Here is a 23,697-nt window from a genome sequence, read left to right as displayed (position 1 = left end):
GAGGGAGCGACGGGCTCCCAGGTGCCGAGGAAGCACCAGGGAGTTTCAGACGGGCCGAGGAAACAAAGGGAGAGGAGCGAGTCCAGCCGCAGGCAGCGGACACCTCGGCGTCTCGAGCCACACACAGCTCTGGGCCGGACACTACTTCGCAGCACGGCTCAGTGCGGTGTCGGTTCGGGTGCTGCTGCAAACATTACTTGTACGGAACGAGGTATGAAAACACCTGCTCCGCTCCCCTCTCAGCAGCGGGGTCCCGGCACCGCCAGGCGTTAACGGCCACCTCGGGTCGGATACTCGGGCTTTCAAGGGGGGCTCCCAAAGCCTCACCGGTTTCCCTGTCACCGTCCCGCGACTTTGGGCCGCTTCGAGGTGCGGGTCTCGCCGAAGCGCGGCCTCGGCTGCGGCTCAGCCCCGCAAACCCAGGCAGGGACCGGGCCTACTCCCACGCCCCGCCACCCGAGACCACCTCTCCACCTTCCCCGCCGCCCCGGCGCGGAGACGGGCCCCGGGCAGGCGGCAGCGTTCCGCTCCAAGCTCACCTGATGCTCCTTCAGCACCTGACTGAGGCAGGGGTACCGCTCCGAGATCCATCGGTAGAATTTGGGGACCCCCATGGCTCCCGCTGTCCCCCGACCCGCCGGACCCAAACAACCGCGGGCCGCGCTCCGCCTTCCTTCCGGCGCGCGGTACTGACAGGCGGGCCGACCACAGAGAACGCGGCGCAGAGCGGCGCCGCGGGGCGGGGCCGGAGGGAGGGAGCCAGCCAGGCCGCACCCCCAGCCCGCGGCCCCGCAGCGCTCTCGCCGGCCGGTACACGGACGTGCCTCGCGCCCTTTTCCCTCGCAGCCCACGCCGGAGCTCCCCGCGCGGGCCCAAGCCCTCAGGCCCGGCCTACTGCGGGTACACATCTAGATCCCTGTGACAGAAGTCAGTGAACTCCCTTAGCAGCACCTGCTGCAGCACCTCATGGGAAGATTCTCTTCACTCTCTGGTATAAAATGATAGAGCCTAAGAAAAGGCAACCTTATCCTAGCACTCAACCATCACAATAGAAAAGATCTTAGGAAAACAACTTCAGACATAGGAGATGGTAACAACCATTGTAGCAGATTAGCCTCACAAACAAAACCCCCCTAACAGTGTGTAAACACATTATTTACATTTACTGTCCAAAGTGTCAGGGTCAGCTGAACTGAAGCTTGAGCCTTGGGATACACACCAGTGTGATCAAAAACTAATGGCTGTGTTTGTGTCTCAAAGAAAAATACTGCACAAAACTTATATCCTATTTTAGGGTAAAAGAGTATATTTTTCCTGTCTCTCATTTCCCTACATTTTGGATACCTACAGAAGCGAGCATTACTGTAAATCAATATATGCCTTCTGAAAAAGATATCGTTACTCTTGTCCGTATCAAAACACTTTATGAAATGGAGTCTGACAGTCACTACAGCCACACTTTTTACAGGGGAAGGAACACAAGGTGTCAGAACTCTCAGAAGCCCAAATGTATGTTCAAGTCACAAATACAATTACCTGCCTGGTACACAGGGGTTTCAGCCGTACTGTCAGGGTCTTCATAACTGGCAAGATTTGTGCAGTTTCCTTCACAAGGGTTTCTTAGCACAGCAGGCAAGGGCTAAAGAAACTATTTTAGAACACTGTAACACATTACCAGTTTCTTCAACTTAAGATTCCAGATGTTTTTCTAGGCATAGTCAGGTCAAATAGAAGAAAGTCAAAGGAAAACAAAATTCAAGGTCTACTGTTGAAAAGAAATACTAATTATTTTTAGAAAGCCCTTCTGAACTATGAATAGAAAAAGTTTCAAGAACTACTTTATATCAGCATAAAACTTTAATGTCAGATTTTCTAATCTACGAGAAAGATGAACTAGAAAAATCTTTACAAAATAATACAGTTTTCTCAGTTATAAGTGCATTCTTTCAACTTTGTTGACATTTTCCATATAGTCAGAGTAAGAAACACGTAGCAACTTGCATAGCCTAATGTGCTGCCTTCCAGATGTATACACCTTAAACATCTCCAAATATATTCATAACAACCTTGCAATTGGGCATTTTAGGTAGGTTTCAGATTGATCCTAAGACTGTTTTGATGCTTACAATCAGAAATCAACAGAAGTAACTGGTTACCACAGATTAAGAGCTTCTCAGGAATGTTACAGCTGTATCACTTGTCAACAGTATTGTTCCAAAGTAAAATAAATTTCACATATATGGGGCCCAGCCCATATACATCTGGCAGAGCAGGTTGTCATCACTGGCTTCTTGGATAAGGTAATGAACATGCCCTTCAATAGACAAGGGCAATCCTTTTATTCTATTTCGAGTCTTAATGACACCTTGCAGTCGTTGTTCTATATCAAGGACGTGGGTTTTGGCCTGAAAACAAGAAGAAAAAAATAAGAATATTGCTACTATCCATGAACTTCCACTCCATAAAATAAGAAAATATTAGCATGTGTTTGAAATCTGTATACTAATTTAATTCACTACAGCAGTTACTTTGAAAATAAAGGATTCTCACTTTTAAAAATCATTTTAAAAAATGGATAGATTATTGGTCAAGTTATACATCTTGCTTTACAGTTTACAGATAAAATTTAACAGAGAAGACTGAAAAAGCTATGCAGATGTATTTGAATATGTTAGAAAGTTTTACATTGTACAACAACTTTCCAGTAAATGCAAAAATTTCCTCAGCCCTTTTCTTTGAATTCTGGATAAAATTAAAGAAGATACTGTCTAGAAAATTTATGCCAAAGTTACGAGCAACTGAAACTAAACAAGTCCAATAACAGGATGTGCCAAGCAACTCGAAATGAGCTGTTCTGAAGCCCACTAGAGTAGCTAGTTCACACCAATTATATTCATGTGTTTTCTTTTAAAGCTTAAGCATAACATTGGCACTTATCCAGATAAAGCAGTTAACATACAACCATATCTGTGGTCCTGTAACTAAGAGAAAGATTATATAGACACAGCCCGGATAGTAATTGTTTGAATACCATCAGATTTTCGGTGCTCAAATAACTCAGTTAAGTTTTGTTGTAATATAGCTTCAGTTCTACAGTGTGTCCTTAGCTGCTGCGTTTATCAATTTTCTGTTACACATAGTTATTGTCACTAAATGTTCCTTTTAAAGCAAAAAGGAGACAAATAAGAACTTTTGCAAAGGAGAAGGAGAGTTAGTAGGCTGTGCAAGCTGTACTTTGCATAAACCAGATAGTATCTATCAGCAACAAGAAAAGAAACAGTATATATGAAAACCTAATTTTAACCTAGTATTCCTTGACATGTAACAAGGCACATGTTATTGCAATAATAAATACTCACTCATGAAAAGCACAAAAATGCACATGGAAGGGACTCCAGATGTTACCATCACTGTAAACTGGAGGTCTGTGCAACAGAAAGAACCTCACCTATCAAGGTAACGAGAACCTCACCTATCCTATTGCTTCTGTTGATATTGTCCTTGATGGAGAAACACTGGGAGAATTACAGGCTCTATTTTGTTTGGTTCTTCAGTAAATAAATACTATTTTTTATCAATAAAAATATTCTCTTTATGGGTAAAAATTTTAAACACAGATAATCAAGAAGAAACAACCAGATGAATTTTGAAGTGAAAAGAAAAAGACACTTAAAGTTTTAACTAGAAAATATATGACTTGCAGCCATGATTGACATTTGAATACTTTATTCCATTGCTTACTATAAACGAACCTTTTCATTGACAACTTCTCCAGTTTCGTTCACCTGTGCTTTTGTATTCCCCTTAACAGGTTTACTCCATTCCACAAGAGGATCATGAAGAAAAGTCTTTAGGACACTAAACAAGTTAAAAATAAAAAAAGGATACGGTACATGTAATACATTTAATTTTCAAAACAAGGACACCGTCAGGAGTCTAAAGTTAGTGATCAATATTTATAGTGTTTCATATTTAACTGCATATCATAGTCTGACTGAGCTGCATGACAAGCATACGCAAGAACTGGCACGTTCCCCAGCAGTTACTGTTTTAGATGGTTAGGCTACAGACAGCATTTTCAGAGTTGGTAGCAAAACTAGGTACTGTACCTCATCAGAGGCTCCCTTTGATCACGCATGAGCCTCATTGTGACTTCACAAGCCCTTCGGAAGAGACCTTCTGTCCCCATCGGACCCATTCCGTTAACCATGTTGTGGGTGAGACGAAAAGGAACGATCTCAGGAACTTCAAAAGTTTCTCCCTTTACATTCATTAAAGAAGAGGTATATGCCTTAAGTGTTTTAAGCATTATTAATATAAAGGGTGGCATTTGCATTGGTTTTTTTTCCCCATCTTTGTCAGTGGCAGTTTCCTATCTGACAAGATGTTTGCTCAGATCACCAACCTCAGCTGCTGAAGGGACCTTACTGTGAATAAAGGATACCAATATCTAAAAAAATGTTTTAATACACAATATATGGTATAAAATTTTGTTCTGAACTGATATTGCTGCTCTGTAAGCTCATGCAAAATGCTAATTTGTATTTCACAATATGCAAGTCAGCTTATAAACCTTTTTCTAATTAAGGGTTATGTAGGAGAATTTAGGTTTCCTAAAAAGAACACAGGAGAAATAAAAGAACTGCCTCCACTGCACTTATCTGAATTAAAAAGGACACATGACCCACATCAAAAGCATCTTGCAGCTGAAATACCAAAACTCCAAATCCCACTCTGGCCACAATTTCTGGGGTTTATTTTTACAGAAGCATTGCAAATTTTGTGCTGAATTTGTGTGAGAAAAACAAAGAAACTCTTCACAGCAGCAGAATTCTCCATGTAGCAATTACAGCTTGCTTTAGAGGTAGCAGTGGAGAGTCATAAAACTGAAACACTCTAAAATTTGGGCTGTTTCACTGTATCCACATCAGCTCATCTAACATTGACTAAATCAAAAAGCTGTCTTTCATGGATGCAGTACACAGAACAATCACATACTTTACATAACCCAGACTGCTTGGTATAAATAAGAAAGTGAAAGAGATGACAGAACAGCTATGTCAACATAAAAAAGTTGGAAAAACCCAAGATGGCAAAATTTGTAACTTACATGCATGTGAAATAAAGAGCAAGTTCATCAAGTGGCATTTCTCACCTTATTAAAGAGGCAGTTGAAATCCACGTGCACACATTCACCCGTCAAAGAATCAAACAAGATGTTTTCACCGTGACGGTCTCCTAGACCAAGTATGTAACCAACCATTGACATAACTGCAACAGAACGACAATAAGCTGACCTGCTATTGTACCTGTGGAAATCAGAATCAGATACATCCAAGTCACTTCCTGTGTGACTGTCTTAGTTCAGTAGTATCATTAATGTTTATCCACAAAGTAGATATTCTTGAGCTAGCCCAGTCCTAGTCACTCACCATGAAGTAGGATCAGGAAATGTTCTAAGAAACCATTCATGAAAGAGAGGAGGATGACGAGGCAGAAGGACTTCTTTGAACATTTTCAGCTTTTCAGATAGAAGTGCTGACTTCGGAAGCATATGCTGACGTAATTCTTTTCCAGTCATATAGATACCTGTAACAGACCTCCTCAATTTAGCAAAAGAAATCCCCAAATATAAAGCCTTACAGAGAATATGAGCAGCTCCATGAAGTTGAAATAAATGAACAAACGGAAAATAATCCATACATCATACTGCTGGTAGGGTACTGGAAAGTAAATAAAATCATAAAATTAACTGAAAGACAAGACCTGGCAAACAAGCCACCAGTTTTACCAATTACCACCCTCAGAAAGCCATTCATTATATTCAGCTGAGATGTTCGGAGTTCCAAATTCCCAGATGTCTGCATACATATAGATAATGTGTGAAATATCTCTGCACTGACCATAAAGTTGCTTTGTTAACAACAATTGCAAAAGAAATCTGATCTTTTCCCTATGAAGTTGCTGTACATTTAACCTTGACCCAATTATCAAGTCTCTGAATTATCTCACACAATTATAATAGAAATTAAAAAGCAACAAACAAAATTTAAAGAATATGTCCACAGTCTTTTCTGCTATTCAGTGCTGCACATGCATCCCCATGCCACTGGCACTGCTGCCAGAATGAGTTACATCTTTAAATGAAAGTATTAAGATTATTGTGTTATCAGTTCTCGTTAGAAACTTGTTTCTATTCGAAGAACCAATACTCTTCTATTTAAAAGTCTACCACTCATATAAACAATATATTGCAGATAGTTAAAAATACATGTGACCACATCTCTCTAGAATTTTCTGTTTGTCTCATTTATTAATACAAGATACAAGGCCTTTAAAAAGCACAAAACAAAATATCACTATAGTCTAATATATTTCTTTACCTTTCTCCTTATAAAGTTTTATCAGGATATTTCTTAAGCCCGCAGTATTGTTCACCCATTCAATTATGCCACATTCATCATTCAGTGGAATAACCGCATAGGTTCGAATATGGAGTTCTCGCCTCCGTGACTCCGCATCTTTTCTTAAGCACTGTTCACAAGAGAAAAATAAGATTAACAGGTAATGCAGATACAATCAATAACATTAACCATTCTATCTGAATCTATTTTTCAATTACACGATCTAGAATTTAAAATTCAAACCTTCACTGTCTGCAGTAGGTCAAATGTAAGCAAAATGCTCATCTCTTGAAGTTAATTAATAAAAAAGGAATTTGGAATAAAACAGTCAAACTGCCTAAGTTGTACAAGGCTTCACTCCTTTAAAAACCGTATTGGAAATAAGCATTCCAGCTTTTCAGAGATGCTTTAATTTGCTTTAACCTCATGGAAAACACAGTACCTTAAGCTTAAGCATATTGCCAAGAAGCAAAATGTAACTAAAATAAAAAGTACATCGACACTTTTAGTATGAGAAGATGAACTTACCACTTTGTCATTAAAAATCATACAGTCGTGAATAAGAAACATGAAGCCTAACAGCAGAAAGTTTGCAGTTATTTACTGTAAATAACCCTTCATGGATATTTTTGCTGGAATAAGCAATTATTTTTTGCAAAAATTTATATTTTGTTATTTTTTTCTAGGAGTCTTAAGCTACATGTAACAATCGCTACTGATACCCACTGAAATAAGGTCTTATGCAAGAGTTTAAAGCTTACTGAAAGAAAAGTATTCTCAAAGTAGATTGGGGTTTTGTTGTTAAGACAGTTCACCCTTTTGCTCTGGTCAATAAGTATAATGCATTGGATTGTCTAACTCTGACCTTATTAATAAGGGAGTTGAATTCCATGAGCCGACAGTCTTTTCTTAGGTCATCTTTTGGCTTACACATCATAATGTAAGATTTCCCATCTGAACCTTTTAAGGTGATCTTTTTTGGCTTTTGAAGGGAGGCAAGAATTTCCACCTAAGGGAAACATAAAATTCGTTATTAACTTCTGTATCAGATTATACAAAATGAAGTGTCTAACAAACCACTGCATCCCATCACATTCACGCTCCCGTAGTGCTGCAGCGTTATTAACCTCAGCCCAAAATTTGATCTGACTACCAAGATGCCATATCTGTCTCAGGTTGTTACAACAGATGCCACTCACAGTACCCATAAACATAATTACGAAGGTTGCTACTCACTCCTCCATTTTTAAGGGACTAAGGTATATTTGCAGCTACTTTTGTTTAATGAGAAGTTTAAAATGAGATGCCAGGTAATTAGAGACTTACCGTATCATCAAAGCCTGCAATGTAGGCCCAGCAGCCAGGAAAAGGGTCATGGTTTGCATGTGTGCCAGGAATGGAAGGAAGAGTTGGTATCATTACAGATTGTAAGGGAATGAGAATTTGACTAAATGTGTGTTCTTCCACTAATCTCTTCAGTGTTCTGAAATGAATATTCATGCTTAATGTTGAGCTGTTTCCATCAACCTTGAAAAAAAGTTGTTCAAAAGTTAACAATAAACACTTAAAATATTATTGCTCTTTCATGTTGATGAATAAAATAATGAAAGCTTATGGTAAAAACCAACAAATTACATTTCATATTAAATGGGAGTGGTCCAAAGTAAATCTAATTGGCCTTTATGTCTCGTGTTTTTTGCTCTGAATGTAAATACAGAATAATGAAAAAATTATTTAGTTTTACCTTTATTATCAAGTTCAACTTGTGCAGGAAAACACCCTATTTTAATAATAAAACTCTGAAAGTTTCTGGGCAAGAATCATATGTGGGAAGCACTAAACAACGTAAAGCCTATACACTGTGAACATATACTGGAACATTTTACCATGTGCTCCTTTTCAAGCTATTTTCTACTTCTAAAAATATTTTTAGTAAGTATAAAACCAACCCCACTTCCACAAGTTAGTGTAGCTCCTATTAAACTGCAGTAACATAAGGAATTTGCTAACAAAAGCTGTCAGAAACAGCTTTTTTGTTTTGAATCTTATCACATGCATTAGTTTGTTTACTTTGATAAGTACCGGTTTGTTGCACAGTTCCAGTAGCTTATCTGTGAGGCGTGTAGCATCTCCAATAAACTTTCCTAAGGATTCCTTCATGTGAATAGCTTTGTTTAGAATTTCCTTACACCTATTGACACGCATAGGGTAAGAGGACTGAAAAAAAGAAGAAAGTTAAAATTTATTGAACAACAGTCAAATCAATTAAAGAATCCCAAACACACACAACACCTTCTCTGGTAATTAACATATTCTTTTCTCTACTTTTGCTTGTCATTTGTAATATCTGAAGAAGAATTTTCTCCAACTGAAATTTAATACCTGAGCAAGTACTCAAGTGGGATAGCTGGTGGGTGTATGTGGGGTGGTTTTTACTATCTAAAACCACTCTTGGGAGTCCCACAACCTAAAGGCCAATATTCAAGAATATGTCAGCATATCCCAAATCTTATTTCAACAGCCTAAAAGAAATACTATGCATCATGTTTTCCAATTTGCTTTCGAGTGGCCTTTTCACCAGTTAAGCATTACAACTGAGTGGTATATCTAACCTATTTTAGTCAAGGTACAGAGTTGATGATTTGATTATTAAACTGGAAGTACCCTTATAATTCCTATAACCAACAAAATTTCTTGGCCATAACTACTTCATCAGCTATTTGTTAATCATAATTTCCTTTCCTAATACATCATTCAAGTTAGCATTCTAACTTGGAATATTTCAGTTGTAATAACTGAATTTAGACTGCAGTGACATCTTTGGCATTGATACTCTGACAGCTTTGATACCCTGTTCCACAACAATATCACAGCAACTGAAACTCTCAATTCCTTATCATCTTAAAAGAAAATAGCCTATATTCACATTTCTTGGATGAAAACAGTTTTACAAACTTAATAAAGGTGTAGCTTTAGTTATCAAGATACCTTGGACACGGCAGTCATCATCCACATTGCTTGCTGTGGATAGGCTAAAAACACTTTAGCAACAATCACCATCAGAACTGCAAAGACTTCATCATGAGAATGACAGATCCGGGATATTAACTGAGAAAAAGCTGTCAGAAACTGGTAAGGTGCCAGGTGATTTGTGTGCTCTGTAATAACCTTATTTATTTTAGCCAAGTCATTTTTCATTTGAACGCGTTCTGAACGACTAGCTGAAAAACACAAGAATACAAGATGAATGTTTCCGTTCTTCTGTTGGAAATGTAAAGTAATTTACATCAAGCCTATAGAAAGGTATTTTGTTGGTCATTTTCACAAGCCAAAAAAGAAAAACCCCAGGGAAAAGGAAAAGCTCCTACTGTAAAGTTCTTTTTAGCATAACATAATACATATGGCATTTAACTAACCAGAATAACAAGCAATAAACAAGCACAGACAACAGGAACATGGAACAGACCATATCAGAAGAGCTTTTGTTACATTCCTAAAATAAAAAGGTCTGTTACTCTTCTGAAGTGATGCAATTGCATAGAAAAACAAAAACCACTCCATGTACTCCTCCAGTATAAGGATCACAATGTTCTTCATGGAGAGGAAATGAATAAAGTCTTTACAAGGAATGAGATTAGAATATCTGCTCGTCAGAGCAGATTAGTCTTGTTATTGACTAAGTTACCTGAGGAAAAATGATACCTCACTATATATTTAAGAAAAGGCTAAGGGAGTTTAATTAAAAAATAAATGTTCTCCTGCATTTAAATTTAAATGTAGTGCTTCCTTCTATCCATACAATTTCCAGCAATAAATCTAAACAAAGAACTGTAAACATAATCCACTGCTCTTGTGACCACATATTCAAAAGTATGTCACAGAAGTATGTACTGGAAGAAAATGTTTTACCTTTATCACATTCATATGCTTTAGCTCCAAAGTCCAGCCATAAAGATAGCATTCTTGGCATTGACTGATAGATGAATTGGTTTCCATACTGTAGCGATCTGTGATTGCATATTAAAAACAAAAATCACAGCATATTAATGACATACATTGAAGCATTACAAATTTTAGATCCTTGATTTTTTCACATTCCATTCTGGACCTTAGAAACTTATGATCAACATTTTAATGAATCTCTAACAACTAAAAGCTTACTAATATACAAAGGGTTTGTTTTCATTGATTGAAACTGCAGACGAAGTTTAGACAAGACAGACAATTGCTTAAGAAAGCATATGTGAAATTAGTTAGATATGAAAACAGAAAGGAAATGTGCAGTATTTTCTTTTACAATACTGTATAACCATCTGAGTCAGACTGAATTGTTGAAAGATAATATATTCCTTTTTTTTTTTTAATAAACATCATCCTTCTAAAGAAACAAAAAGCCAAGAACAAAAGCCAAGCTCCCCTAGGGTCTAACCTCCCAAAATGATGAACTATATATCTAATCAGATCTCCTTGTTTTTCCATCTTGTTGTCAGTTACCATTGGCATTAATTTATCATAGTATTTAGCAAGATAAAAATGTCCATCTTCCCACTCTGGCAAGAAAACCGTAACATCCTGCAACAAAATAAAACAGACATAATTACTTTTGAGAGGATGCTAAGTTTAATACTAAAAAATAAAGATCTCAAGAAACAGGAGTCCTGTGTTAGTCACCTTTGTGCAAAGTATGTTCCAAAAATATTAATTGTAACTCCAAAAATTGTAACTTTTACCCAAGACAAATGACTTTACAAATTAGAAGTATTCTTAAAATACCTTCTGGGTTTGGATACAGCAAAATAATTCAAGACAGGATGATATAGGATACTTCAACTAGGAAATATTAGAGTATAGTTTCATTAAAAATATTATCATTCCATCCTGATAAACTCAATACTGGGTTTTAGTTTTTTGAACAGTGAAACAGCAGAATGTTAATGATTGTACTCAATCTTAGAAGTCCTTTACAACCTAAATGATTCTATGATTCTGTGTTTTTCACATTAATGTTTTCCTTCTAAATCATGACATGTGAAAGCAAAACAAAGAAATAACTTAGTAAATGGCACATCTGTTCTCTAATATCACTGGCTTCTTTCCAGTGTCCTTATTCAGACAGTAGAGAATTCTAAGCGTTACTTTTTTTAATATAATCCACTGAAGTTTCATTAGTTTTCATTGTTTCAACCATCATTTGACTTGATTTGTCTATTAGATTTTTCTCTAAATGGGGGTTACGGAACTACTTTAATTAGTAAGAGACTGCAGTATTAACAGTATCAAATGCCAAAACTTGGATAGGAGGCATACTACTTTTAAGGAAGCATATTAATGGAAAAATGGTATATCAAAAGCATTGCAAGAGATGAAAACAGTGCAGTGCTGTTGCTGAAGGAAAAAAAAACAAAAACAAAAAGAACCCACTTCAGTTGCCCCTTTTCATAATTCTTCAGAGATTGCAAGCATATTTAAAGAACACTTTAAAGTCACTTTTAAGAGAGATCTAACAGTTAAGAGTTGCACAATGTGCCATCAAGTTCTTTCACTGTCTCTTTAGAGTAGCCACATTTTAGTGATGAATTCTAACTTGTGCATGCATAAGAGCCATGCTCCTGTAGTTTGTTTTTTACTTTTAAAGAGTGATATTACGTATTCTCAGCTTCTACTGTTCAGAACAGTAGACTTCCCTGTATTTATATGTTATATTACAGCTAATTCACAGTTAAATCTTTACAAGAACTTCTCCCCTCTTACACATCGATGCACCATTTAATCCCATTGACGTTTTCCTTGTCTGACATCATCAGGAATACAACAGCTTACTTAGAGGATTTCTAAAAAATAACTTTTCCTCATTATCTTTGTGATTACTATTATTTTTAAAAAGAGTCTTGTTATCACTGGTATATCAAATTACCTTATACTTTTTCATAACCGCATTGCTTTCAAAGTTAGCCGTTTCTTCCATAAATCTGCCCACAAGCAGCATTGCCCGGCCATGGATGAGCTGATTTTTGCTATTGCACACTGCTTTATTTTCAGGGAAACATAACTCAACCCCCTTCTGGAGAACAATGAGTGCTTGATGAACCTCACCCTAAAGGAAAGAGGAAGACATTTTATATATTTTAAATGCGAGATGTTAACCCTTCATTTTACAGTTCTTACTATGGCAAAGCTATATCCCCAGGTTTGTTCTATACTATTTTGGCTGTGGTACCTGAATATTACTGACTCAAGTGCTTCTTGTATTCCCTTCATTGTTTTGGAGGTGTTGTGCTGTTAGCTTTACCACAATAATTGCTCTCATGGTGGCTGCCTACCTCTATTAGTTAAAAGCAAACAAATTAAGGAAAGGTGTGCTATTAAGATAATTTAAATTTGTCTGGGCTTCTTTGACAGAGGCAGGTAAACCACTGGTTTTATACATAGCTGCCAGAAAAGTCAATTGATACAGAAGAGGGCTGACTAACAGTTGGAGGTAAAAACTTCCCATGGCTCTGCAATCAGATGGGGGTGTTGGTCCCAGTTCACACATTCTGTTTTATGTATATTGAATGTGTGCCTTTCTTTCTTGAGGAAAACAAAAAGGTTATTTTCTTGCATGTAAGAAAGTAAGTTCCATTTTCTTTACCTTGGACCACAGCCACTTTGCCCTTTCTATATAAAGTTCTGAGAGTGTAGATTCCCCGGCATTCAGAAGGGCATTATAGGCTGTCTGGTGGTGACCAGCTTTTCTTGCAACTCTAGCACTCTGGAGCCAACATTGACCAACATGTTCACTGTAATCCTGGCTGCAGAGATATTTTTGCAGAAAACAAACAATTCAGTCATGAATGCTACTTTACAGTCTGAAGCAAATCACAGAATCATAAGAGTTGGAAGGGATATCAAAAGATCATTCAGTCCAACTCCCCCGCCACAGTAGGACTACCTAGAGTAGGTCACACAGGAACTTGTCCAAGTGGGTTTGAATGTCTCCAGAGAATGAGACTCCATAACCCATCTGGGCAGCCTGTTCCAGTGATCTGTCACCCTCACAGAGAAGTTCCTTTGGAATCTCTTCTGTTCCAGCTTGTACCCTTTGCCCCTTATCTTATCATTGGACATCACTGAGAAGAGCCTGGCTCCATCCTCCTGACACCTGCCGTTTACGTATTTGTAATATCACAATGTGCTGAAACATAAATAGAATTTCTCACCTAACTATATACTACATAGCAATGATTTTAAATAGTTTCTATTACATTCGTTTCATCTTTTTCCATTTTGTCCTAGAAACATATAGTTTTTCCTACTGTTTCTTCCTTGTTTTTCCTATAGACATCACCTTTCTGTTCTGTTTTGAAGGTACATAATATTGGAGAGGTCTGCTTTTGTCTTCAATGTGTATTTCCACAGGATTTTAACTTCCTTCTTCTAACAAGCAGATGGAAAACCAGAATATTAATAGAATACAACATAGACTACAAGAAATAGTCATGTTCTCACCTTTTACTGAGACTAAGCAAAGCCCTTCTCAGAGCTAAAATGGGTTCTTTTGCTCTGTAAGAGTTTTGGGTCATTTCAATACGAGCACACCAATTCAGGGAATCTCTACTGTGGTCATTATCTGTTTGCTGAAACATTGGTCCAATACTATGTTCCAATTCACACAGCATATGCAACCTGTGTTAGCAAAACAAAGGAAAAGAAACCAAGTTCAAAATTGGTTGCTGTTTGAGACACATGCAGGTCTTATAAAGCTTTTGCCATTTTTTTCTAAAAGCCAGCCACAAAAGTTATTTCAAATAGTAGGATTTCCTTTAAAAGAGGAAAAAAAAATGATGCAAAACCAAACACACAAAATCAAGGACTTGTAAACTGATTAGTTATTTTTAAGAAAAAAAGATTAATCGCTTTTAGTTTACCACAACCAACTTAAAAAGTTATTAAAAAGGAAAACAAAATATATCAAAACGGTTGAGGTTGCTGTTCTTACTGCTTGCTGTTGATAAAAGAGGAGAGTGCTTTTATGCCATCATAGATATTAAAAGCAATGCACTTAAATGAATGATGTTAAGATAATGAACCACTGTCCCATATGCTCCTGGAATTAAATTGTTGTTGTTGATTTCCTGATATCTACATGAACTTGCTTGCTGATTTTGAAAGACTACACCCAACTGTTTTAGTGTGAGCATTTTTCATGGGTGCCAAATATAAGTTCACAATTAATCAAAGGTTTCCAGTTATGTGAGAAAAAAAAAGAGGAAAGAAGTGACAGAAAATGCACATCAGTACCATTTATAATTGAAATTTAAATTCTTGCTGCTACATACTTGATTATGTGTTTTCTGAACTGAAAATAGTGACATGAAAATCAGAAACCTGATAATATGTTCGTATCCTCGCTGATAGGATCCTCTTTCAAAGCTTGCTGCTGAAAGGGGTACAATCTGTTCTGCTCGAACAACCTTGAGTGTTTCATAAAAAGCTGCTTCATTTTTCTTCTTGGCTGATAATAATAAATGTCCTAGTCTGACACTCCAAGTGGTGGACTTCACATCTTTGGGGAAAAAAGAATGCCTCTCAACTCTGTTTCTTTAAGATTAATCTGAATATGCTAATTTGTCTTCATTTGCTAGTGGAAAAATACGTTTTTCCTCAGAACTAATTAACTGAATTTTAGAAATGCTGTATAATTCTACCCCGACAAACCACCCCCAAAACAAACCCAGAAGAAATTTGGCCTTACACTCACTTGAAATTGCTACTCAAAGACTATACAGTTTACAATCAAATACATATACAAAATCTAGAAGACTGTCAAAACCAACCCTCTCCTCAGTAAAATCCAAGACTGAAAAATTACAATAGCTGGCTCTTGATTGAAGATGATTAGATTAAAACACTCAGACACATAAGGAAGTAGTCATGTTGGGATATCATCGTAACTTACCCGAAGCCAAATAATTTTCGAGTAAATCCCATCGTGACAGTTTCCAGGCTGCTTCCACTCTGTAAGTGTTCAATTCAGAAATCCATTCAGATCTATTAAAGGAAAAATGAAGGCAATAGAAGTTTTTTCTGATTTTCCTTTCCCCTCTCAGTATGGTCGACCTACATTGTATTAGCAAATATTCTTTATATGAAACTGATCTTACTTGAAAAGAAATTAGCTTGCTTCCAAAAAAATTCAAATTCCCAGGTAGGAATAATCACTGATAACAATTAATAGCTGTACAACACTATCCCACAAATTCAATTCCTAGGTAATGTATTCAACTTCTATGGCATATATTGAAAATTACCACCTTCCAATCCCTTTATCCTATTAAACCTCAAAATAGCTATGGAACCACTAACATGCAAGACAGTGAGTGAGATTCTATTTAATCAAGCACATACCAACACTGCATACAGTGCAGATATGAAGTACTAACCTTTCTGGAAGTCTTGAAATAAATAATTTATAAACGAAGCACTTAAAGCTTTCTAGCTTCACACTGCTTATTGGATATACTTGATAAGTGCTTTATAATATACTTGATAATAACATTGTATTAGATGCTTACAGTACCTGTTTGCAAGTACTCCATTGACCTGAGTAATTACAGTAGACAACTGACCAAGGCCTAACATGGACTTCACTACACCATGATAATGAATTATCTAGAAATGGAGGGGGGGGGGGGGGAAAAAAAAAAAGAAAAACGGAGTCACACATTCATTAATGAAATTCATGGCAACCTCAAGATAGAAATGTGTCCAATTGCATGCCTTTTATAATATGAAAAGCTAAATGAACATTCAAATTTGAAAAAGTCTATGACTGTCAAAGAACTTTAATTACCATTGGCAATATTTGAAATGCACCTCTCCACAAATGTAGTGTGATGTGAATTTATTAATATTGTATCAGAGCTGTGAATAAAAATTTATTTAAAGAAATGAACAGTAACAAGCTGAAAAATTCACAGGACAGAAGTAACCCCAAAACCTCAAGCAATTTCACTCTTCATAAAAATGTTTTCCATAATCTGCGAATGAAGCAGTGCCAAGCAAAGGCTGAACTTGAGTTGGTAAGCCATCCTAGCAAAAAACTGGGCATAAGCCTGCAAATTACAGTATAAACCAAATAAAAGATTTGTTTCAGTTCATAAGACACTTCCAATAGCAACAGTTACTCAGCAACTGCCATAGTAAACTCTTACATTCCCATTTTACCTAAGTATTCTGTGTATGTATTTTTTAACACTTAGTCTTGTGTTAATTAAGAAGATGAAAAAAGCCCAACTATCTACTTTTTTTCTAAATCATTTATCTTGTATTTACCTGATCAGGTTCCAGTTGGATAGCCCTATCATAACAGGCTGTTGCATCTCTTAATAAGCCAATACTTTCATGTTCAAGGATTTGTTCTTTGAGAGATGGTTCTGCTTTTCGAATTGCACTCACTCCAGCCACTCCATCTGGTTCATGCATAGCAGCATATAATTTCTTTATTCAAACAGAATTGGAAATCAATATTAACAACAACTCTAAGACAAGAAGAATCTGTTTTAGATGTAATATGCTCAGAATCACACATCTTCTTGAAAATGGAGAACTACACTGTAGGACTTGGCATGGAAAATGTCAGTTTTGTCAGGAAATTTCTAAGGATGAGCCCTGCTTTTGCTTTGCATACTGCAATACTCACCATCTCATCCTATAGAAAGAATAAAAAAGAATAAACATATGAAGCTGCCTGAAACTATCTGTTAAAAGAGCAAAATAAATATCTCATTATTAATAATTAAGTTGTATAACATGAAGCCATAGATTACTTAAGGTGGAAAAGCAATATACTACAATTTTTCAAACTTGAAAGGTCACTGAGGGATATAAGCCACAGGGAATGACAAACAGGCTCATTCCACAGGTTAAAATACTTCTAGAAAATAAATGCTTTCAACACCATTCACATTAGCTACGTAGCTCTTCCTCTACTTTACAATAAGCAACTTTCTGTTCTGGCTTTTTTTGTTGTTGTAGTTGTGTTTTCTCTGACAAAAGGCACAGAGTTGATTAAAACAAATAAAAGCTATACTTTTAGCAAAAACATATTTAACTGTTTAGAGGATCTTAGTGTTTTATAGAAAGCTAAATATTGTCTACATATTGTTGAAAGACAGATGACTGAAAGCTTGTATCCAATAGCAAGAGTCTGACTACATCTTTTCTTCCTCCCATTTCAAAGAATTTGACAAAGCTTTATCTATTTGTGTCTATTTTAATTTTAAATTAAAACAAATAAAAACCAAGAAGAACTTAAGAACCTGAAGAAATCCAAGATGCTCCTGAATATTTTGTTTCTTCTCTGTGATAAATGACTCAAAGTGCATCACAGCTCTTGTGTAAGCCTTAGAGCGAAAGGAAGCCACAGCTAGCGTATCCTGAGGTATGAGGTCTAGAAAACGTGTCACATTTTGATATTCTCCATAGTCCTCACTTGATGCTACAGAAAAAACACATTTTAAGAAGTCTGTCCATTTAGGTTTAATTTCTAAGAATTACCTTATGCATCAAAACTCAGTAAATTAATTCCACAATGTACTGAAATCATCCTCTTAATTTAAGAACACTTTCTTCTAACAAAAATAATTTGTTTAAAACAATCCTGGTGAACTTCCTACATCTTGCAAGACAGCACAGAATATGTTAAACTGAACCTTTAGGATAATACCAAGAAAATAACATTTCATTTTTTAAATTTCACATCTATGTTTCTTGAAATATGTATACCAAGCAATGGATTTGGGGTGGGAGGGGGTGGAAATCCCAATATGAGAATAAGAAATTATAGACCCAACTAATATATTAGAGCAATATTGCACTCTTAAATGGTCATTATGTGACAAGGCAAATTTAAGTACTTGTTTGAAGAATGTAAATGCCACTTCAAAATAAAATAAGCATTGCTTACTTTTCAGATCACCTCTGTCTTTGCTAGACTTGCCAGTATTTTTCTCAGCAATAAGTATTTGAAACTTATGTCTAGCCCACTGAGTTAGATGATCAAGCATGGAGAACACTGTCTGTGTGCTCAGCTGACTCAGGTCAGATGCGCTGTCTTCAAGTCTCCTGGTAGACTGGTCATCGTGTTTCAGAACAGCCATAATCTCCACATAAACCTACACACACATTAATGTGATAAAAGACAGAAGCTCCACACAGCCAAAATAGAAGGAAACAGCAAATAACATTATAAACAAACTAAAATATTACATTTTTTAATTTTATATGTCAATAGTCTGGGGCTTATATGCAAGGTCTGTTTGTCACATAATCAGAAGAAGTAATAATGGCAAATCAAATAGCAGTTGTTGTCAGGAGATTCCATACCGGGATAAAGTCTTTGAAAAGTAAACCTTTGGATTCAAAATAACTCATGATTGCTGGAATTTTAGGTTTCAAGGCATAATGAATGCTACTGAAATTCTGCTGCAAATACACAACTTCAAGTTACCAACTGGCTATCAAATCACAGAATTACTTTTTGCTTATATTTAAATAAATACTATGCTGAAAGATCTGTTTCCTGTTATAGTCAACAGATTATGAGTTTTGTAGATATAGTTATATACACACATACGTTACAGATGCTTATTGTGGACGTATCTGTCCACACACCAAAAAACAAAGAAAAACCCAAAAACAAAAAACCGAACCAAAATAAAAATCACACACCTCTGACCCACTCCCAGTGTTTAAACACAGATATCTTTGCTGTGAAATGAAGTTACATTCCATTAAGTTATATTTTTCAGTCTCTTCAACTTTTGCTAAAGCCAAGTGAAAGAAAGCAGACTGGGTGATTTTGTGTTTTCCTATCCCTGCTTTGCTGTAAGACATCTATGAATCCTGCTCTGCATTAGTTTGGTAGTTAAATAGTTTTTCCACTTAATTTTAAGTGTATGCAAGGGAGAGAAAAAAAATATGGACTTGAATTCTTTTAAGTATACAAGTTCAGCTTATTCCTTGCTTGTGTCATACTCTTCTTCATACCACTCCAGCTTTTCATGTTACTGCAGTCATAATTAACTGCATAGTATCTCATCCTAGGCCGTACTGAAGAAATAGATGGAAACACATAGGAAAGCTGTTTTAACACCAACTTGTATGACTATACTCAAAACCCTGGCAGAAAACTCATTAATACTTGAAAATGAATTTAATACCTACAGAAATTGTTTACTTAGGTCCAAAGTAATTATGTAGAGCTGAACAGCTCTTAGGAAGAACAGTACCATCTTATACATCTCACCTCTTGTTGATCCTCTTGACTGCATCCCAACAAAACATAGACAAGTATGTGTGGAAGTAGATAAATTGTCACTTTATAGTCATTCTTCATCATAATACTGCAGCAATCAAAAACCTTTCTGGCAAGATCATGTCGCACCTAGAGAAAAATTTTATTTCCAGGAAAAGCATCATTAGAGAAGTGCAAATTCCTGAACAATCAATAGGGTTTTTTGTTGACAAATACAAATTCTATTCCATAAAATATTTGTAAGATACTTGTCTCCTACAGAAGGTTCACCAGACTTAAACCTGCAACACAGATGCCAGGTGGCAGCTGCTATTACATGTATTAATTGGTGATACCACAAGAAGATAAGCAAGCACAGGGGATGGTGTAGCTACTGAGCTATTGTGATTACATTAAGTTCTCCAAGTGAAGGTAAGTGCTTTAACAGGCCTACAGCAAGTAAGCATATTCCCAAATCCATCCCTGACTTTCAGAAACAGAAAAGTAGTTCAAGAACTTTGTCTTATATATCAACACAGAGAGCAGATGTATTCTCTCACCTTTGTTATAAGATAACCTGCCCAAGTTGCCGACCATTCTGCAAAGTTATCACCTAATTTGCTCAAGTAAATTGGCTTCCTCATGTTAGACCAATTTACAGCCTTCTGATAACTCTTGTACCTGTAATTTTAAAACATCCATTTGTTAAAACTTTTTGTTTAATATAATAACTATTACTGTTAATGATTAAGTTCCCTAATTGGAATAATTAGGTTTCATCTTCTCAATCTTTTAAAAAAGAATTAAGAAAATACTTTCAACGGTCAACATCTTTTATTCTAGAGCTTCTCAAAATGAAACATGAAATACAGTCAGCCTAACACATTACCAGAATTTTTAAGTATGCCTCAAAGTGCTGTTCAAATCCATTTCTCAAACTATATTTCTTAAAATATCTGAGTATTAGGATTTTGACAGGAAAAAAACAGAACATATATATGAAAGCCAAGAAACATCAAGAAGTTTGTTTCTAAAAGGGAAAACTTATCACAGATGAACATGACTGTCTTAATGAGGAAACAGAAAAGAAACATTCTTTGTTATTTCCCGTGAAAGTGCATATGTAATTTTAACTTCTCTTTAAAATGAGAAGTTAAATTGAAACCCAATGAGCTCCTCCTACCTCTATAAAGGGTAGCAGTAAAGGGATATTAATAAATTTCAGTACAAACTCAAATCCTAGTGAGAATTTGTAAAGAGGAAAGAAAAACAGAAACAAAAACTTCAAAACATTGTATAGACAATGTTCTACGGACAGACAGATCTGGGCAAACTATTACTGTTCTATGAAGAGCTCATAATACCAAAACCCAAGGAAATTATTGCTAGCCTAGAGAAAAGAAATGCTGTTATGAAAACAAATTGCTTAAGTTGTCATATACCGTGTGTTTAAGTGAGGTTCCAAGATCTCCTGCACATGCTCAGGAAACCTCCTCCAAAGCCTGGAGCCTGGACAGTCAGTGTTTGTCTCTCTACAGTCATAGATAGACAGTAACTCCTGAAAGGCATGGTTTACATCACCAAGTTAGCACTGATAATATTTTATCACCACAGTAATAACAAAAGCTGCCGTATATACAGAAGTAAAGAGATAGAAGTTATAGAATGCTTCACTCCAAAATTATCATTGCAAAATTTCCGTCCAACATTGTTAATCCTCTATTACTAGGCAGTGTGCGTTTCAACTGACTATTGACCCCTGAGAATCACCAGTAGGTATTTGGACCACACAGTCTTGTATTCTTGAAACATTTGCCAGTTATCCGTGACTAGAAGTTAGCCTGATTCCTCCTTGTGCATAAGCTAATTAAATGTCTTTATTCCATTGACTACATGCGTCACTTATTTCCTCCTGGAGCTAAGAATTGTCTCAAAGTTTTCACAAAGATATTTAACAACAAAGGAATAAATAAAAAGTCTAACCACCAAATCAGCTTGGAGTTGGCAACCCCGCAGAGAAGACTAGACTTGGAAAATAAGAGCAGGCTCACTTTCAATTACTTCTTAAAATCATATGCAGAAACTTTCTTAGGCCCACTGCTTTTCGTTTCTGCCTAAAGAACATGCACCATTTCCAGTCAGTCTCAGGATTACTCTTTGAATCATGATGGATAGACGGTTAGTTACCTCTAAAACATTAGATCTCTACTAACATATCATGACACAAAAGCAAACAAATCTTCCATTTGACAACTCCTTGGAATCCAAAGTGAGCACTGGGGAGTTGAAAAAAATACACACAAAAAATCACTACCTTGAATAACTCCTGACTGTGTAATTTACAGCTGTAGATGAAGTTACAAATACTCAAACATGCACTTCAAAATGTACATTTATCTGGCAGAACTAAACGTGCCAGGAAATAATTAATGAAGAAAATATAGAATCTAAGCACGTATCTTACCTGAATCGCATATGCTGCAGAATCCTGAGCACGAACATTATCAGCATAAGCAAGGAATGCTCTGGTCAGTTCCATTAATAATCCATATGCAAAATTTGGATCCTCCACACCAGCCTCAGTCACAAACAGAACACCGGATTTATTAAAACTAACACATAGCAGCTTGAATGCCTAACAAATAATTTTCAAGCCTGACTCTAAACTGCTTTAGATGAGAAAGCAACTATAGATTTTCAAAGGGTATGAAAGTAAGAGATTCCCTACTCCCAAGTACTTTAAAAAACATCCTTAATGCTAAACAAACCACTACAGCAACACTTCTTACCACAAATGTAAAATGTTTTCCTTGAGTTTCACTGGTTGAAAAATCAAGCCTGCCAGGATCTATGGCTCCCAGTTCACCTAGACACTCTCCACAAAGTAGTCGGGCTTGAGAGTTTGCATCCTGGCAGCCGATTAGAAGCACAGTTACCAACTGGGAGATAACTGGCTCCACAGTTTCACTGTCTGTTACATACTTGATCAATTTTTCCTAGGAAGTTGAAAAACAAAGACAAGTTATTCTACAGTCATGACTATGACAAATAATTTCAGAAATTTTCCCTCTGTAATCTACGCTTGCTTTGCATTTCACTTACCCATGACTTTAGGTTACTGATTCAAATATTTTCATTTTGTAACTGTAATTCAATTGTACTAAATTGGTTGTTACTCTAGCAAGGACTAAACAAATGAATAATGGATTTGAGCCCCAGTTAATAATGCTGTCATAGCCAGTATTGTATTTCATTATCATATACATCTCTAGTAACTTTTCATTCCTTTCTATCAAGAGTCTCTCTTCTTTTCTACATTACCTTTTTCACTAATCTACTACTTTTTCATCTGTTCTGATACTTCCCCTCAATTTCTTTCATGCAGCTCTTGTCAGACCTTCTGGTTTCACCACCATTCCTATCATTATTTCCCATTTGTTAGCCATTTCTTTACTGTTAGTCTCAACAAGATCAGGGTTTATCATTGTTTAATCAATGCCCATCATTTTAATTGGATGTCCAATATTTTTCTTTTTTGGTCCAGCTTCTATTCCTCAGTTCCACATTCAGTGCAACTACAGAAAAAGTCTTTTCTTAATAACATGAAGATATTTGCCATTGTTAAATTTAACGAAAACTGAAGCCACAGCCAAAATAACAGAGCAAATAGTTCCACAAGCTGTAGAACTAATTAAGTTTGATTGCCTCAATTATTTTGCCAGACTTCTAACTAAGCAAGGCATTGCAAGATTTTGCTGACCTGAGCTGCAAGAATTACTGATTGGACAGCGACAGTGTTCTTTTAGCCAGGGATTTTTTTAATGTTCTGACTGAAGAGTGTTTCACAAAACAGGTGGGTTTTTTTTGTTTGCTTGGGGTTTTAATAGGTCACATACAGCACCCTGCACTAATGGCCACACAGATTTGTAAAGTAGTATCTTCACCTCGTACATGGCTATAAAATGTACTTGAATATGATCAATGAATTCATTATATTCATGTGTGGTCACACACAAT

The 23,697-nt window shown here is 36.4% G+C and overlaps 2 protein-coding genes across 13 annotated transcripts in view; both read right to left on the bottom strand.

Annotated features, from left to right (window-relative positions):
- Positions 1 to 669, bottom strand: part of XRN1 (5'-3' exoribonuclease 1) — a 39,631-nt gene extending 38,962 nt beyond the window's left edge. For all 10 annotated transcript variants that reach the window (XR_009819510.1, XR_009819511.1, XM_062005554.1 and 7 more), the window contains exon 1: positions 540 to 669. Coding sequence is in view for 8 of the 10 variants with exons in the window: in XM_062005554.1 (XP_061861538.1) it covers positions 540 to 614 (75 nt within the window). In the remaining 2 variants the exon portion in view is untranslated. The remainder of the gene's footprint in view (positions 1 to 539) is intronic.
- Positions 670 to 1,930: 1,261 nt separating this feature from the next.
- Positions 1,931 to 23,697, bottom strand: part of ATR (ATR serine/threonine kinase) — a 39,274-nt gene continuing 17,507 nt past the window's right edge. For 2 of the 3 annotated variants that reach the window (XM_062005949.1, XM_062005951.1), the window contains 26 exons: positions 22,470 to 22,676; positions 22,145 to 22,258; positions 21,123 to 21,238; positions 20,241 to 20,361; positions 19,693 to 19,830; positions 18,352 to 18,559; positions 17,705 to 17,883; positions 16,719 to 16,883; positions 15,964 to 16,055; positions 15,343 to 15,434; positions 14,772 to 14,949; positions 13,893 to 14,069; positions 13,036 to 13,195; positions 12,319 to 12,498; positions 10,834 to 10,976; positions 10,314 to 10,411; positions 9,393 to 9,625; positions 8,487 to 8,621; positions 7,731 to 7,931; positions 7,270 to 7,413; positions 6,384 to 6,534; positions 5,433 to 5,589; positions 5,156 to 5,309; positions 4,110 to 4,261; positions 3,753 to 3,858; positions 1,931 to 2,405 (listed from right to left, as the gene is read on the bottom strand). In XM_062005949.1, the coding sequence (XP_061861933.1) occupies positions 2,232 to 2,405; positions 3,753 to 3,858; positions 4,110 to 4,261; positions 5,156 to 5,309; positions 5,433 to 5,589; positions 6,384 to 6,534; positions 7,270 to 7,413; positions 7,731 to 7,931; positions 8,487 to 8,621; positions 9,393 to 9,625; positions 10,314 to 10,411; positions 10,834 to 10,976; positions 12,319 to 12,498; positions 13,036 to 13,195; positions 13,893 to 14,069; positions 14,772 to 14,949; positions 15,343 to 15,434; positions 15,964 to 16,055; positions 16,719 to 16,883; positions 17,705 to 17,883; positions 18,352 to 18,559; positions 19,693 to 19,830; positions 20,241 to 20,361; positions 21,123 to 21,238; positions 22,145 to 22,258; positions 22,470 to 22,676 (3,975 nt within the window). In that variant the 3' untranslated portion in view covers positions 1,931 to 2,231. Of the gene's footprint in view, positions 2,406 to 3,375; positions 3,426 to 3,752; positions 3,859 to 4,109; positions 4,262 to 5,155; positions 5,310 to 5,432; positions 5,590 to 6,383; positions 6,535 to 7,269; positions 7,414 to 7,730; positions 7,932 to 8,486; positions 8,622 to 9,392; positions 9,626 to 10,313; positions 10,412 to 10,833; positions 10,977 to 12,318; positions 12,499 to 13,035; positions 13,196 to 13,892; positions 14,070 to 14,771; positions 14,950 to 15,342; positions 15,435 to 15,963; positions 16,056 to 16,718; positions 16,884 to 17,704; positions 17,884 to 18,351; positions 18,560 to 19,692; positions 19,831 to 20,240; positions 20,362 to 21,122; positions 21,239 to 22,144; positions 22,259 to 22,469; positions 22,677 to 23,697 lie in introns of those variants that run through there. The other variant, XM_062005950.1, reaches the window with a different exon arrangement.

The sequence above is a fragment of the Colius striatus genome, chromosome 12, assembly GCF_028858725.1.
Source record: "Colius striatus isolate bColStr4 chromosome 12, bColStr4.1.hap1, whole genome shotgun sequence".
NCBI classification, from domain to species: Eukaryota; Metazoa; Chordata; class Aves; order Coliiformes; family Coliidae; genus Colius; species Colius striatus.
This window is presented reverse-complemented; position numbering and strand designations above follow the sequence as displayed.